Source organism: Syngnathoides biaculeatus, chromosome 2 (assembly GCF_019802595.1).
Source record: "Syngnathoides biaculeatus isolate LvHL_M chromosome 2, ASM1980259v1, whole genome shotgun sequence".
Classification (NCBI taxonomy): Eukaryota; Metazoa; Chordata; class Actinopteri; order Syngnathiformes; family Syngnathidae; genus Syngnathoides; species Syngnathoides biaculeatus.
In genome coordinates, this window is record NC_084641.1 from 4,204,657 (window position 1) to 4,219,832 (window position 15,176).

General features: G+C 44.4%; 1 protein-coding gene across 6 annotated transcripts in view; it reads left to right on the forward strand.

Annotated features, from left to right (window-relative positions):
- Positions 1 to 15,176, forward strand: part of LOC133504891 (neural cell adhesion molecule 2-like) — a 229,684-nt gene that overhangs the window by 34,703 nt on the left and 179,805 nt on the right. The window contains exon 1 of one of the 6 annotated variants that reach the window (XM_061827631.1): positions 5,691 to 6,081. The exons of 1 other annotated variant lie outside the window; for it this stretch is intronic. In XM_061827631.1, the coding sequence (XP_061683615.1) occupies positions 5,784 to 6,081 (298 nt within the window). In that variant the 5' untranslated portion in view covers positions 5,691 to 5,783. Of the gene's footprint in view, positions 1 to 5,690; positions 6,082 to 15,176 lie in introns of those variants that run through there. 4 more of the 6 variants (XM_061827611.1, XM_061827621.1, XM_061827640.1 and 1 more) reach the window with 4 other exon arrangements.

A 15,176-nucleotide genomic window follows, 5' to 3' on the forward strand; every position in this document is an offset into this window, starting at 1 on the left:
CAGCATCACATTTAAAAAAAGAGAATATTTGAACATGCATTAGTTTGTCTTTCTGGTGGGGCATCCCCAGAACACCTCACCGGGGAGGCATTAGGGAGACATCTGAATTAGATGCCCCTGCCACCTTATATGGCTTCACTCAATGCGGAGGAGCATCGTCTCAACACTGAGCACCTCCCAGATGACCAAGCTTCTAACCCTATCTCTAAACTCATTTCGGCCGCTTGTATCCGGGATCTTGTACATTTGATCACGACCCACAGCCTCCTCTCCAACACTCCTAAATAAACCTTACATCCATCACTATCGGTGTCCACCAACATGTTCGTGGCTTGCCGCCACAACAGCCACCAACCACCTTCCGCCCACAACTTTGGTCAGCTGCCTCTTTGTAACATTTTTGCCTGTTGATGTGTTGTGAGCCGGGTTTTCTCGTGGAGGATTTTTCAATCAATGTGATTGTTCTCTCTGTGCTAAAGATAGGTTTTTGGCCACGCGGGGGATGTTCTCTGAACTTTGGCTTAAAACACACACAATGCATCTATACATTTGTGCATTGTTTTCTGTGCTCAGCTCCCGACGGAACAGCTGACAAACATGTGTGCTGTATTTTTAAAACCACAACAACTAAAAAGATGGCTGAACCTCTCATCTCATGAATGAAAAACGTTTACACGCTACTGTTCTGATAATGCAATAGTGGGGGTTGGGGGGGTCTTTTGTACTTGAGACGCAGACATGTTTACTGTCTGCTTCTTGGCTTCACACACGGAAATGAAAGGTACCAATCATTGGATCTTCCACGTGGCGGATATTTGGATGGAGAGTATGATGTAGCAATTACATTTCCAAACAAACGATGAGCCCTATACCAATTTATCTCAAAGAGTTCTATTCATTTACCATATAACTGTGGTTGAACTCCCTTCATTGTGTAATTGTGTCAAATTATTTGATATGTTGCTTTCTCAGTGATTCTGTGTTGGACCTGTGGCACATTACTAAGGAAGCTTTTTTTTTTTTTTTAAACCCACTTGGTGCTGTACACTTGCACCGCCTCTTGAAGAGGAATAAAAATCATCTCTGTCAAGAATGAGGCTGCTGTCTGTCTTTGGGATGTTCAGTGGAGAGGAATCATGAGACCTTGTTCTTTCTTACTGCAACTCATCACGTTATTAGTCTGCGCTTTAACAGAATATTAATCATTCCTCTCAATATACCTTCATCAATAATTCAAAATCACAGGTAGAAAAATATCATGTGCGCGGAGCAGAGGAAATTGCTATCAAGCTTAATAACTTTTCTCAGTTTACATAATGTCAGGTACCCTGCAATCAAAATAAGAGCGCTAAAAAAAAAGTGCAATGTAGAAGAGCTGCCTGTTCGACTAAGCTTGACTTCTCCAAGGATATTTTGTGCACATCAAGCATCTATCAAGAATTTCTTATTTTACACTTTTTACATTCTAGAAGAAAATGAAAAGAGACCAGGGGCTCTTAATTTCCTAGATGGTGCGTTTGCGGCGGGATGTGATGGATCTTGATTTTCCTGTGTATTTTCCAAAATGGCAAATCTGTATCAAGATGGGCGTTTTTGCGCAACCCAGGCATCACCTTTGCCAGGTGCTCGGGCAGTGACACTTCGGTGGCAGAAATTCGGTCTAACCTCACGCCTGCTGGGACCACATCAAGTCTGGTGACGTAGGTTGATCACCCTTTTGACTGTGATTTTGGTGAATTTAATTGAGCACGGGCAGTCAGCTTCACTGACATTTGCAGTTCATGTCAGATGTACAGTATTTATTTTAGAAATAAGCAAAAAGATGGCTTAAAACCTTGCGAACCAATGTACAACCATTGTTTACTGACTGGATTACTATCATTATATATCGTTCAAATAAACCCATTGGCCGGGATGCAACAATTGTGGGGACGGCGGCGCACATGAACCATCGTGCACACGTTGGAATAAATACAGTACATGATATTCACGGACGTGCGCTACTGAAGTCACCGGGAGGAATCACCAGCTTGTATATTTAATTAGGGTCCCCGCTCACACTGTGAGTGACCACAGGGAAAAGAGCTGAGAAGACGTGCCACGAAGGCCTGCAATTATGCGTCAGCCTCTTGAGTACCAAAATGTCTCCGTGATGGAGTGTCGTTGCGCCGCATTTCGAGGTAATGAGAAGAGGCGCTTTGATTGGTGGCCAATTAATTCAGCGGGGCTTTTAAAGACGCCGGCTTCTGGGCCAAGCCATCTCCACAAAAACCTTAAGCTGCCTGCTGTGCTGTACACATCCTTCCCATTTTCCTTGTCTACTTTTTGTTTTTATTTTGTGTTTTGTTTTTATTTTTGTACCTGTAATTATAGGGCCAACTTTTTTTTTCTCATCTTGAGGCACTAGTGAGTCACAGTTGCAGGAAGATGCAGGTGTGCTCATCAGTAAATGCGTATATTGCTGCACCTCCCTGAGGTAACACAATTTGGCGTTCCACCAAAATTTGGAACGAAAACAAAACCACCAAAGTCGAACAATTCAGTCACACAAAAACCGCAAGCGTTGTCTTGCATGTTATAGAGACGCGCGCTTCATTTGTGATGGCTCAACACGTTCAAAACTGATGTCAAATCAAGGCCCACGGACCTGACCCAGCACCCTCACATCATTTGTTATGGCCCAGGAAAGAGTTTCACCATTTTTTTTCATAAGTTTTTTTTTTTTAAAAAAACTTGTTAATCATAAAAATAGAATAATGAAATCCAGGGACAATTATGTAACATGAATGGGTGAAAATTTACCATATCTGACAAGAAATGGTACGATATGTGGACTGCCACACCCTTTCGCCAACAACCAACCACAGTCCAGATCAGCATCTGGCCAACGGATCTTATGGCTAGCGATGTGCTTTTGGCCGAGTGTCACACTTGTTTCAAAGGGCATCACAGAAACGTAAATAAATATCAACACTGAGCTCGACAAAAAGAAGGAAAAAGAGAAGCGCAATCGCAACTTCCAAACATTTCAAAAACCTCCCGCAGGCTCTTCAGGTCAAACGTAAGCAAGAACAAATGTCATCTGGGTTTTTACAGCATAATAATTCACTGTTCAAGCTGTTGGCCTTGCACTTGCCTACGTTGTTCTTTTTCTTACAAGAAGACAAACTATTCATGTTGCACTTTCTGCAAAAGGAGAAAAATGGAAGCTGTTGTTTCATTTGAAACCGCATGACTTCTCTTCCTGTTTACATTACAGATGAGATTCTACATTTCTGTGGTTTCTCTGACAACGATGATGTGGTCTGCGATGAAAAACAATTTGATCTAAAAGTTGTAGTGCCACAGAACAGATTGCAAAGAGGAAATGTGTCATCATGACCAACTACCACCAGCAAAGGTTTTTGTTGCTTTTAAAGTTGTGCATGTCTGCCGCCTGTCTCCTCAGTACAATAACAGCAATAATACCAATAAGTTGGAAATAAAAATAAACAAAAATGCTCTGGAACATCACCGGCGTCCCTGAAACAAACCATTTTGACCTTCAGACAATCTACAAGTTACTCAGACAATCTACAAGTTACTGGGCTGTTTTGTTTGAGCAGTTCAAAAAGGAGCAGGGGTGACTGTGAAAAAAGATTGCACCAGTCAAGGGATTTTTTTCTCCCTGCCTGTTAGATATTGTCTGCCATATGCTGACAGCAGTTATGATGATTTCAAACAAGATCTTTCCAAAGAAATAGCCTCATGCAAAGACTCATCCATTGAGTCATCGTCATCCCTTTCTTTTTTGGCTCAGGCTCCAGAAACAGGAACGGGACGGGGCCTTTAAATGTTAGCTGTGCATGTCTGGGAGATGCTGAAGAAAGCCTCGCGATCCACCGCTTTACTCGGAAAGCAATCAATAAATATTCCCTGGAATTGTAGCTGTGGACATTTTGGATCATCCGTTTCCAACTTGGTGGAAACGACCAGCGTCACAGGTGTGCTGGAAACGCGTTTGATGCAGAAGAAGGACTTCAGAACCTTATGAGAACAGCAGCCACCATCAGTGACCGCACTGTTAACTTCACACCAACGTCAGGCTCATTTTCAAATAATCGTGTCATTTGAAACACATCTTGTCACGAAGAGCAATTTTTGGTCAGATTGACTGTTTTGTGCACAAAATTCCACATGCATGATCAAACTGCTAGACAAAAAAAAATCTTTTTGTAATAAGCTAACTTTAGTCATGCTCAAAACTGCCAAAGATGGAAAAAAATGGGGGGATTTGAACATTTGATATGCTATTTTAGAGTATGACTTCTTAAATCACAGATGTGTCAGAGGTTAGCAACCAAAAATTATTGTGGCTGTCATGATCCTGCCGCTCCAGCCCAGGCTGTGCGGGTGCCCGTGCGGCCGTGCTAATTGGGAGGCACACACCTGCGCCTCATGCGGGCTGATTATCCCCTGTATATATAGGACCCCGATGACGACTGGTCCTCCGCCAGATCGTTGAGCTTCATGTCCTGGTCCAGCACTCTAGTAACCCTGATCGTCAACCCGTGTGTACCGACGTTCGCCTGTTCTCCGACCGACCCCGTAAGCCTGATTCCTTTGACACTTCTGCCTGCCTTGATCGATCTCCCGTGTACCGACTCCTGCCTGGCCGCTCACCTGCTCTCTTCGCCCGACGTCCCAACTACCGCTGCTGCACCTGACTGCCTGCCCGATCCCCGACCATTGGATAATAAACGTTTTTCCCTGAACTACCTTGCATCTTCCGTCTCCTCCTGCATTTGGGTCCTACCTCCGTTCCAATGGGTTGTGACAGAACGATCTGGCCCAAAACAGGACCCAGCAGGAAAGACCTGGCGTCGCCGGGACCGACGCAAGGTAGACCATCTGCCGGAGGACCAAGCCTGTCCGATCCTGGTAGGCTCCATGGCGTCCTCCGCTTCCGTGTCATATACTCCGACGGCGAGCTACGGAAACGTCCCGACCACGACCCGTCTGGCACCACATATTCTAGTGGACTCTAACTTTTCGGACTATGAGGAGGACCTTGATTTGTATGACCGGCTGCCGTTCCGATGGGTCATGACAGTGCCTGCACTCATTTTATTTTTTTTATTTTTTACTAATTGGTCTGTACACCAAAGCCAGAAATATCTAATTGACAGAGTCGAAACACGTGTTCTGGTTGTCGGCATATAATTTCAAAGAAAAGTAGTAATGTCTGACATTTTGCTCACCCGATCCAACCGTTTCCAAAACGATACCGAGGGCCGACCTCAGCGACCTGCTCACCGGAGCTTCTCCAGATAATCCCAGCACACTCCAACCTGTCGGCCAGGCATTCTCAATGCATTTGGAATCAAGTACAAATATTTTTCAGATAGCCATTTATTTTTCTGACTTTTGACGTTCCGACGGTCTACTTTTGATATCTGCGTTTTATTATTGTTGTCAAAACAGGTTTGTGACCACATACAAGCTGTCATTGGTTTGAAGTCTCATCTAGGGTCAGGTGCCAAAAAGAGCGACGATGTGGTTAGAGATTGGGAGAAACGAGAGATTCCCTCATTCGTGGCCTTAGTTCCCCCAAAAATGGTTTGATGCAGAAGAGAAGAAAACTATTTTGCGCAATTTTTTTTTTTTTTCCCCCATTGTGGCAAGTTATCGTTCGGGAGTCATAGTTCGTCTTTCTTCAAGTAGTTAAATACGACTACAAGCGCAAGTTGAGCGCAACGGCTTGCTTTTCTTCCTGTACTTGAACTTAATTGGCGCATGTGAAAATGGATTTGCCACCTCTGGCCCCCCGTCACGTTGGCAGAGAGCGGTGGGGAGGGTGCGGAGCGCGCTCAGTGAGCGAGCCTGGCAGCGGGAGCGCGCGTAGACGAAGAAGGGACGGACGGACGGACGGAAGGAGCGGAGGCAGAGCGCCGGACCGCAGACGGCCGCGGATGAAGGGAGGCGAAGCTCGCTCGCGTGGCTTTTTCTCGCACGGCGTCTTTCTGGCACTGCAAAGGAGCCGCTCGACAACGATGCTCCAACTCGTGCATCTCTTGGCGGCGTTGGTGTGCGGCAGCCAAGGTAAAATGTGCGTGCGCGATGTGCACGGGGGACGTGAGCTTGCTGACTTTGTGGGCAACTTGTTTTGGGGTTTATGACGATGGAGAGGGCCAAAAGGGCCGGATTGTGCACTGGACCTTGTTTTGTAGTTTGGTCACGTCTTTGCAGGGGCCAGGGGCTCTGAACGGGGGAGCGAGAGGAGGGAATTTTTAGGAGGGCACATGTTCAGCATTTCAAATCTATGATTCTACTATATAAAGTATTCTGATAGACCAATGCGTGCATGCGATTTGGAACTGCTCAATTTTGGGAATCGTGCGGCGCGTCCTGGTCTCGGCCCAGTGACTCTTGCAGCATGCACGAAGCTGAAACAAATGACGCTCGCGGAGTGCTGCAGTTGCCGTCGAGAGCGCTTTGTAGAAGTTTGCTCGTGCAAAACTGCTTTACGTGCGCGTCTGATTAGCAGGTTTCGTGATTTAAACGGAGTCTTCGGCTCCATTGGCAGGAGACTTACGGAAGAAGGGGGAAAAAGGCATATGTGCAGCGTGCGTGGAGACGTTGTCCGCATGAACTTTCTTGAACTTCAAACGAGCTCCAAGCTTGATGAACGCGCGCACGTCGTGCCAATCGGCTGTCCCCCCTTTGCTTGATGGGTGTTATTTGCAGCGGCTTGCTAGCACGTGACGGCAGGCGGCGCCAGAGCGCTGCCAAGTGTTGTGTCTCGGCCCGCTGCCGGACTCTTAATTAGGTACATCTTGCGCAAGCCAACGAAACCTCGATTGAGCCAAGAGGGCTCTTATTTTACATAAGCAAAATCTTACTGAAGCGCAAAAAAATAAAAAGTCACAAATGCCGTCTGTTTACTCCCACAAGTATCTTAATATGAACTGTGGGTGCGTTTATTTAAGCACTTAAAGGATCTTTTGCTCAGTGTAGGTCACTGGCATGGATGAACAAAAATAAAGTGTTTTATTGTATTTTTTTTCAGACCAATTAAGTGAAATTGGACAAATTCCAGCTGCACACCTGATGAACTCTTGCGTCAATGGTCTAATTCGATCCAAGACAAAAGCGGTCTCAACGTCTGCTCACAGGATGATAATAAATCCATCCATTTTCTGAGCCGCTTATCCTCATGAGGGTCATGGAAGTGCTGGAACCAATCCCAGCTATCGTCGGGCAGGAGGCGGGGTAAACGCTGAAATGGTTGCAGCCTAATGCAGGGCACATGGAGACAGATAACAGTCACACTGACAATCACACCGAGGGGCAATGTAGAGTGTCCAATTAATGAATGTTTTTGGGTTATGGGAGGAAACCGGAGTTCCCCCAGAAAACCCACGCAGGCATGGGGAGAACATACAAACTCCACACTCCGGGGCCGGGGTTTGAAACCCGGTCCTCAAAAAGGAGAGGCAAACGCGCTCCAGCTGCTCCGCTGTGCCACCCTAATAATAATTATTGGTATCATTAGTATAATTAGTAGTATTCAGTGGTTAGAGCATTGGTTTGGTAAACCGGGGGTCGTGAGTTTGTTTCTCACAGGAGCCTCCACCCCAAGACGGATTGCGTCAGGAAGGGCATCCTGCGTAAAAACTGTGCCAAACAAATACGAGCGTTTATCTGAGATGACACGCTGTGGCGACTCCTAACAGGACAAGCCGAAAGACAGTTTCTTTTGAATTGTTGCGGTTTCAGCATCACACTCATTAGTGTTTCTTTTTACGTCCTTCAGTTAGCTACACAAAAGTCATATTTGAAATATTTTTGGAAGATTGTGTTTTGCTGTCAGTCTGGTGATTGCACCACTCAAACATATTTTTGAGTTGTCACGTCATGGCTTGTATTTTCTATCTCCTTAGATATTTAACCAATGTTGTCAATTATTTTCAGTGCAGCCCCAGTTAGAAAGTGTACAGTGGCTAAAATTGGATCACAGCTGCAGCCGCATACTACGTACATCAACATATTTGATCGGATTGATCGTTTGTCATGTCGTCCAGTCAATGAGGTCTCCAGCTTCCTTGTTATAGAAAAATCCTGCTCAAGTTTATGTTCTGGCCATGAGGTGAGGAAGACTTCTTTTATTTATATATATATATATATATATATATATATACACACACACACACACACCTCGTGTTATCCCTCTGTGAGTTAAGAAGGCTAACAAGTATCATGCTGGAATATGTATTGGCTTTGTTCCTTTGTTGCGGCGCTCTTTCATCACATTTTGCCAACCATTTTCATCATCTATCATCTTATTCATGATGGCAAAAGTCCACTGTAATTAAGCTTCCAGACCATACCAGGAACTGAATGTTAAATTAGCATAAAAACAGGGCTGATCTTGAATTGAAGAGGAAAAAAATATATCACTTGGAGAAGAATGAAACAACCACCTGGGCATTCTTTTTCTTGTCATAGCCGCTCGGGTTCTTGACTGACGCTGCAAATGAACTACTAGCATCCCCTATGGCCTCTCAAGGAAAACATTTGCGTTTGAAATCCCAGTTAACAAACCTCTCTGCACTTTGCACCCTTGAAGGTTGATGTATTCGTCTTTTACCGACACCTAGTACAATAAATTACATGCTTGCTTGGACTCGGCGGGGACCCGACAACGTGATATTAAGTGGCCTAATTAAGCTATTCCGCCGCATATCTCAGGGGGGAATGTCGTTGGCTCCGGGTTTCAAAAATGTCTACCGATGTGACTCTCGTTGCACTCTCAGCCGGGTCGGGGCTTAAGCGCTTGTTGGAGGTTCGGTGGCATTACGCGACTGCAAAAGGAATCTTCAAATAACACAGACGTTTGGTAGGGAAGCATACAGGTATTTACGGATGGGCTTTTCTACAACGTCGCATCAGCGCCGTTGGACGCGGCTCAGTGGAATGTTGTATGCCACAGTCCTGCACGGGTTGTAAGATTTGATCGTGTATCGTGAGGAGTACAAAAAAGTGGAATAGCACCCCTGAGGCAAGCACGTATGAGGAACGCATTTCAAGAAGGGCTGCAGTCAGCAGGTCTTTGCGTTGTCCAAAGGCCAATCTCATTCTCATGGATATGCTATTTATTATCCTGCTTTATTTTGGTAGGATGTGCGTGTGTGCTTTTTTTTTTTTTTTGTACCCTATGGCGCTCATTTCCCCAAGTTTCTTCCTATGCATCACTTTCCACGCAACTTCCATTACAATACCAGAATCCAAGCAGTCACAGTGGGAATGAAGTTCAAGAAGCGTCCCGATTAATATTATTATTTTTTTGGTTCGTGGAGGTGTTAAATTATTAAAGCCTTTCCTGTCAACTAAAACTTTGCCCCAAATGCCTTGTTTCAGCAATTCTGCATGATGCTACACAAAGTTGTTGAAAGAAAACAATGCATGTTCAAATATGTTCTTCACAGGGTTTTTATGAGGTCAGTGACTGTGCAGCACTTCGGAAGAAGTGATGTGCCTTGCTTCTTCTTCTTTTTCTTTCGGCTTGTCACGTTAGGGGTCGCCACAACGTGTCATCTTTTTCCATTAAAGCCCATCTCGTGCATCCTCCTCTCTAACACCCACAGTCTTCATGTCCTCCCTCACAACATCCATCAACCTTTTCTTTGGTCTTCCTCTCACTCTTTTGCCTGGCAGCTCAATCCTCAGCACCCTTCCACCAATATACTCACTCTCTAGCCTCTGGACATGTCCAAACCATTGAAGTCTGCTCTCTCTAACTTTGTCTCCAAAACATCCAACTTTGGCTGTCCCTCTAATGAGCTCATTTCTAATCCTATCCAACCTGCTCACTCTGAGCAAGAACCTCAACATCTTCATTTCTGCTACCTCCAGTTCTGCTTCCTGTTGTTTCTTCAGGGCCACCGTCTCTAATCCGTACATCATGGCCGGCCTCACCACTGTTTTATAAACTTTGCCCTTCATCCTGGCCGAGACTCTTCTGTCACATAGAACACCAGACACCTTCCGCCAAATGTTCCACCCCGCTGGACCCGTTTCTTCAATTCCCTACCACACTCACCATTGCTCTGTATTGTTGACCCCGAGTATTTGAAGTCGTCCAATCTCGCTATCTCTTCTCCCTGGAGCTTCAGTCTTCCTCCTTCGCCCCTCTTATTCACGCACATATATTCTGTTTTACTTCAGCTAATCTTTATTCCTCTCCTTTCCATTGCGTACCTCCATCTTTCTAACTGTTCCTCCACCTGTTCCATGCTTTCACTGCATATCCCAATATAATCTGCGAACATCATGGTCCAAGGGAAATCCACTCTAACCTCGTCTGTCAGACTATCCATGACTACCACAAACAGGAAGGGGCTCAGCGTGGAACCCTGATGCAGTCCCACCTCCACCTTAAATTCTTCTGTCACACCAACGGCACATCTCACCGCTGTTCTGCTGCCCTCATATATGTCCTGTACTACTCTAACATAGTTCTCCGCCACACCAGACTTGCCCATGCAGTACCACAGTTCCTCTCTTGGTACTCTGTCATAGGCTTTCTCTAGATCCACAAAGACACAATGTAGCTCCTTCTGACCTTCTCTGTATTTTTCCACTAGCATCCTGAAGGCAAACAATGCATCTTCGGTACTCTTTCTAGGCATGAAACCATACTGTTGCTCGCAGATACTTACTTACTTCTGTCCCGAGTCTAGCTTCCACTAATCTTTCCCATAACTTCATTGTGTGGCTCACCATCTTTATTCCTCTGTAGTTTCCACAGTTCTGAACATCGCCGTTGTTCTTAAAAATGGGGACTATCACACTTCTCTTCCATTCTTCAGGCATCTGCCTTGCTCAAAGGCATTTTAAAGGTGGTACAAGCTATGCAGGTAAAACAATGACCATCAGGGTTTAGGAGACTTGTTGCAATATATTCACGCTTAATGTAAAGCATATTGACTTCAGTTGCACTGGAAACAAGCGGAACTGAGACGGTGGTTGGTGAGAATTCGGCAACTTTTTCAACCAGAATTGGCGCAGTAATATTGTCTGCCAGCCGTCTTTTATTCTCATTTTCCAAGACTCCCCGTTGTCATGGAAGCGACTAATGTTCTCCGCAGGGAGTCCGCCGCTTACCGGAAGGCGTGAGGAGAGCGTCTTCAAAATTCATTCATTCCCAGCGAATCTGATTGCATCTCGTTAAAGTGCATCGCCAGAGATGAACTCCCAACTCTGTGGAGTCACACTGAGCCAAAATTAATCAAATGTAATTGGATGGTGTTGAGAGGAAATCAGATTAGAGCCAACTGATGTGATTGGAGGAGGCGGTTTACTTCGGGATTCACCGAGTAGGAAACTTTTGCCTGCCGCGTTGCATCCGAAAAGTCTCACTCGCAGGTTAACGGGCCGCGTCAGGCCAGGAGTCCGGCTGCCAACGCAACGAGTCGGAGGGCCCACTCGCCACATTTGGGGAAAATACACACGCTACGTCCAGCATGTGGAGAGCGGCCACTGTACTTTAGTATCATGACTCGTTTTCTCCTTCAGATTACAAACCAAAAACAAGATGTGGCTCCTTGCTCCTAGATTGTCGGCACCGCTTTCATTTCACAGATGGTGAATGCTTCGTGCGGTCGTTGACAACTCTTGTTAATTTTTGGTTTTAACACACGTTGTCGCTTTGCCATTCTGTCTTGCCTCTGCTGACAGTTTTAATCTGTGTTACTTTTGGAATGGATTCATGACTTGTTCATTTACCAGTATATACTTGTGTACTCGCCACACACACACTTGTGTACTTATTTGCTCATAAAATATATATTTACAAGAAATAATGCATCTTTGTTCATCTTTTTTTTTTACCAGTGAGGCATAGTGACAGACAGAACAAATGAATGGTCTTCTATTAGGTGAGCAGCAACTACATACAATAATCTATCCATTTTTTGGCTTTTTTTTTTTTGTTGGTGCAATTTTTCAATTGCAAAATATGTCTTGACTCCACAAAGGTTGGAATTGACTGCTCAAAGCAAAGCAGGTTTAATTATGTAGCACATTTCATACAGAAGGTAACTCAATGTTTTTTTTACATGATTAAAAGCATTGAATAACAAAGAAAAAGGTTTATGAATAGGGAAAAATAAAAAGTATATTTAAAACCGCATATAATTGAAGAAATATTTAAAAATGGAAATACACTAACGAGCATGAAAAAAAATATCCTCCATTTAAAACAATCATACTTGGGGATGGTGTCACTTCTGTTGACAACTTATTCCATTTGTATGCAGCATAATAGCTAAACCAACATTTTATCATGACAGAAATGATGTGTTAAATTACTGTAATCACACACACCAAAATTTTAGAGTGAGATTCATCAGAACGGCAGTATGTTTATGGCCAACTGTAAGCGCTAGCACTAGCTTGCTAGGCTATGTAACGTTTCCCCATTTTATTCTTATAAAGATTTTATAGTCTGTAGTCTGTCTTGGTGCAATCATAAAAGGGCAAATTTTTATTGGCGTCTGATTTGGGTATTACATGTCTGTCTCTCACTTTTTTTTAAAAGATAACTTTGATGGTCAAATATTTAAAGTACTACGTCAATGGACCCGCAACAAGGCCAAAAATGAACTAGGTTTTGGATTAGAATATACTGTAATGATGTCATTGATCAGATCAGTGAATTATGATATTAAAGCCAATCAGCATACATTGCTAACTATCAAATGATACCAATCAGATCAGTGTAAGATAGAGTGAAAACCTGATTAGAGATTTGATTGGATTTAGTTCAATAATCTATTTGAAGTCAAAAGACTCATGTGAAATTATTGGCACTCCAGGGTTGTTATGACCATATTGTGTATTATGAATATTTGTTTAAAAAAATGACTCTCACTATTGTTGGATTTATCAAATACAAATTTCTTTAGTTCTAATTTACCTAAAACAGGAAAGGTTTTGTGTGATTGTCAACAACAACAAAAAACCTCGCATAATGTAATTTTATGCAGTGGTGGCTGTGCTTTGAGCACGACTATATCTATCGAGCTATGGATCAATCTAAGTCCTTCCAGATTGAGCTACTGCCTCTCCACATACAGCATGCTTGACCATAACGTGGATCAATCTGTCGATCGGTTTTGGAGCAGCGCTTGCGGTGCTGTCGTTTGACATTACAAACTGGGCTTCAATATCCAAGTGGCGAGGCTGACGTCCTGATTTAGCGGCGCATCAGACAGAAATTGATGATAAATGGTTGACGGGAAGAGCGAGGCGCCTGACACGCTAATTAAGGTTTGAATGTTGAAGGCGAGGTATTGCAGAGGAGGCTGCTATTGACAGCAACAAAGGCTTGTTTTTCTGTTTTAGGTTTGATCATGCTTTGTGGTAGTGATGGCCCTCAGGTCCAATGCAGCACTGGCTTCAGAAACAGCTGAAAATGTCGGCCTGGGATCCAAAACTGTAACTGACTCAGTGACGTCTGAAGACCAGAGAAGGTGCTTCAGTTTTTTACTGAGATGCTTTCTTGCGGAAGCGTATTACTGCACGCTTCCGTACTTTCTGCCACATTTAAAAACAATTGTTCCCATCCACCGTAAGCAACGGGGCTGTATTAACGTATTGTATTACTGACATTCTTTTTTTATTGGCAGTTACACTTGTCCAAATGCTCTTTTGTTTTTAATTTTTTTTAAAAAAATAAAGGAACTACGGGCGAATTGATGTTACTAACCCACCCAAGGCTCGCCCAGCTGCCGTCATGTAAACAGCTCCAAAGATCATCTGCCGCATGACTTTATGTTACTGGCTGTCCTTGTAGCATCGGTTTTACTTGGAAATGAAATGAGAGGCCATCTCGAAAAGACATCTCCGATATCCTGCCTCGTGGCCAATGTCCTTCTTTATGGGAGGTGGTCCTTAATGAGCGGCAGATGAGAGGCAAAGACGAGGTTTGCTTGCAGTGTGGCCCAACGTTCTCGGCTCTCCTGATTGCCTCTTCGTGCCAGACGAACTTCAAACAGAATTGCCTAATGCAACGTGGGCCAGCCTTTTTTTTTTTTGTTTCTCATTTGACTTCCACTTTTGATTTCTTTTTCTTTTCTCGTGCTCACCCCACACTGTGCTCACTCCTCCCACGCCAGAAGTCTCATTTGCTAGGGGAGCGAGTCTTATAAGCAGGGCTACTCGCCGGGCGTTTGCAACTGCGGCCTTCAATGTGACGATTAATTTATATCGTTTTTTGGTGGAGTCGTTCTTGAGTCAAACCTCACATTCGTGTCACATGGCTTTGAATTCGTCCTTTCCCTAATAAACAAAGAACCCAAAGCTATGATACCATTTGATCTGAAAGCCGCAGATCTCCAGGAACCAAGCGGCTCATCTCCGCTGTCGTCAAGTGATAAAAAAGCGGGGCTGGACGGCCGCCGCCGCATCACCGTTTCGGCTGCCTCCCCACGGAGGCGGCCTGAGTCCCAGATTAATAGAACACCCCCGCACGGTCAGGGAGTTTCATTTGGAAGCGTCACGCTACATAAAACGTCACAATGAAGAGTTGACCGAGGGCCCCCAGGAGTCGGAGTATAACCTTTGTGTCATGCTGCTCCTTCACCTGTGCGTGCCCCATCCCCACTTTCATTCTTAGACTACATCTTATTGTTTAAACGTTCAACCTTTGTCAGGTTGAAGATTTGAATTAGACATGGATATGACGGATGAGATTATGCCACAGCCTTTGTTTGTTGAAATAGTAAATTAGAACGCAGATCGCTTTTTGTCTGTTTCCCATAAAAAGTCAGTCAGCTGGCAACTGTGTCAAATTCCAAGTGACAAATACACAGTGTGGTGCTCACCACCCCCCCCCCCGCCCCAAAAGCCCCCACCCCTCGAGGACTGCTTTAGTCTTATCATTATATTTGCAAAGGCCAAGATTAGCCATGGTAACTAGCTCAGTCACGACTGCATGCCTCACAGCGAGGATTACCACAATGACTAACCACTCGACGCACGGGGACACAAAAACCGTCCATGTTGAGCCACAAAGTCGACTTTGAAAAAAAGCTGGCAGCTGTTTTTGTTCACGGCAAAGGAAAGAACACAAACACATATTTAGTGATAATAACTTCATCATCTTGTTTGTCTCCGTTAAATCATAAGCACAG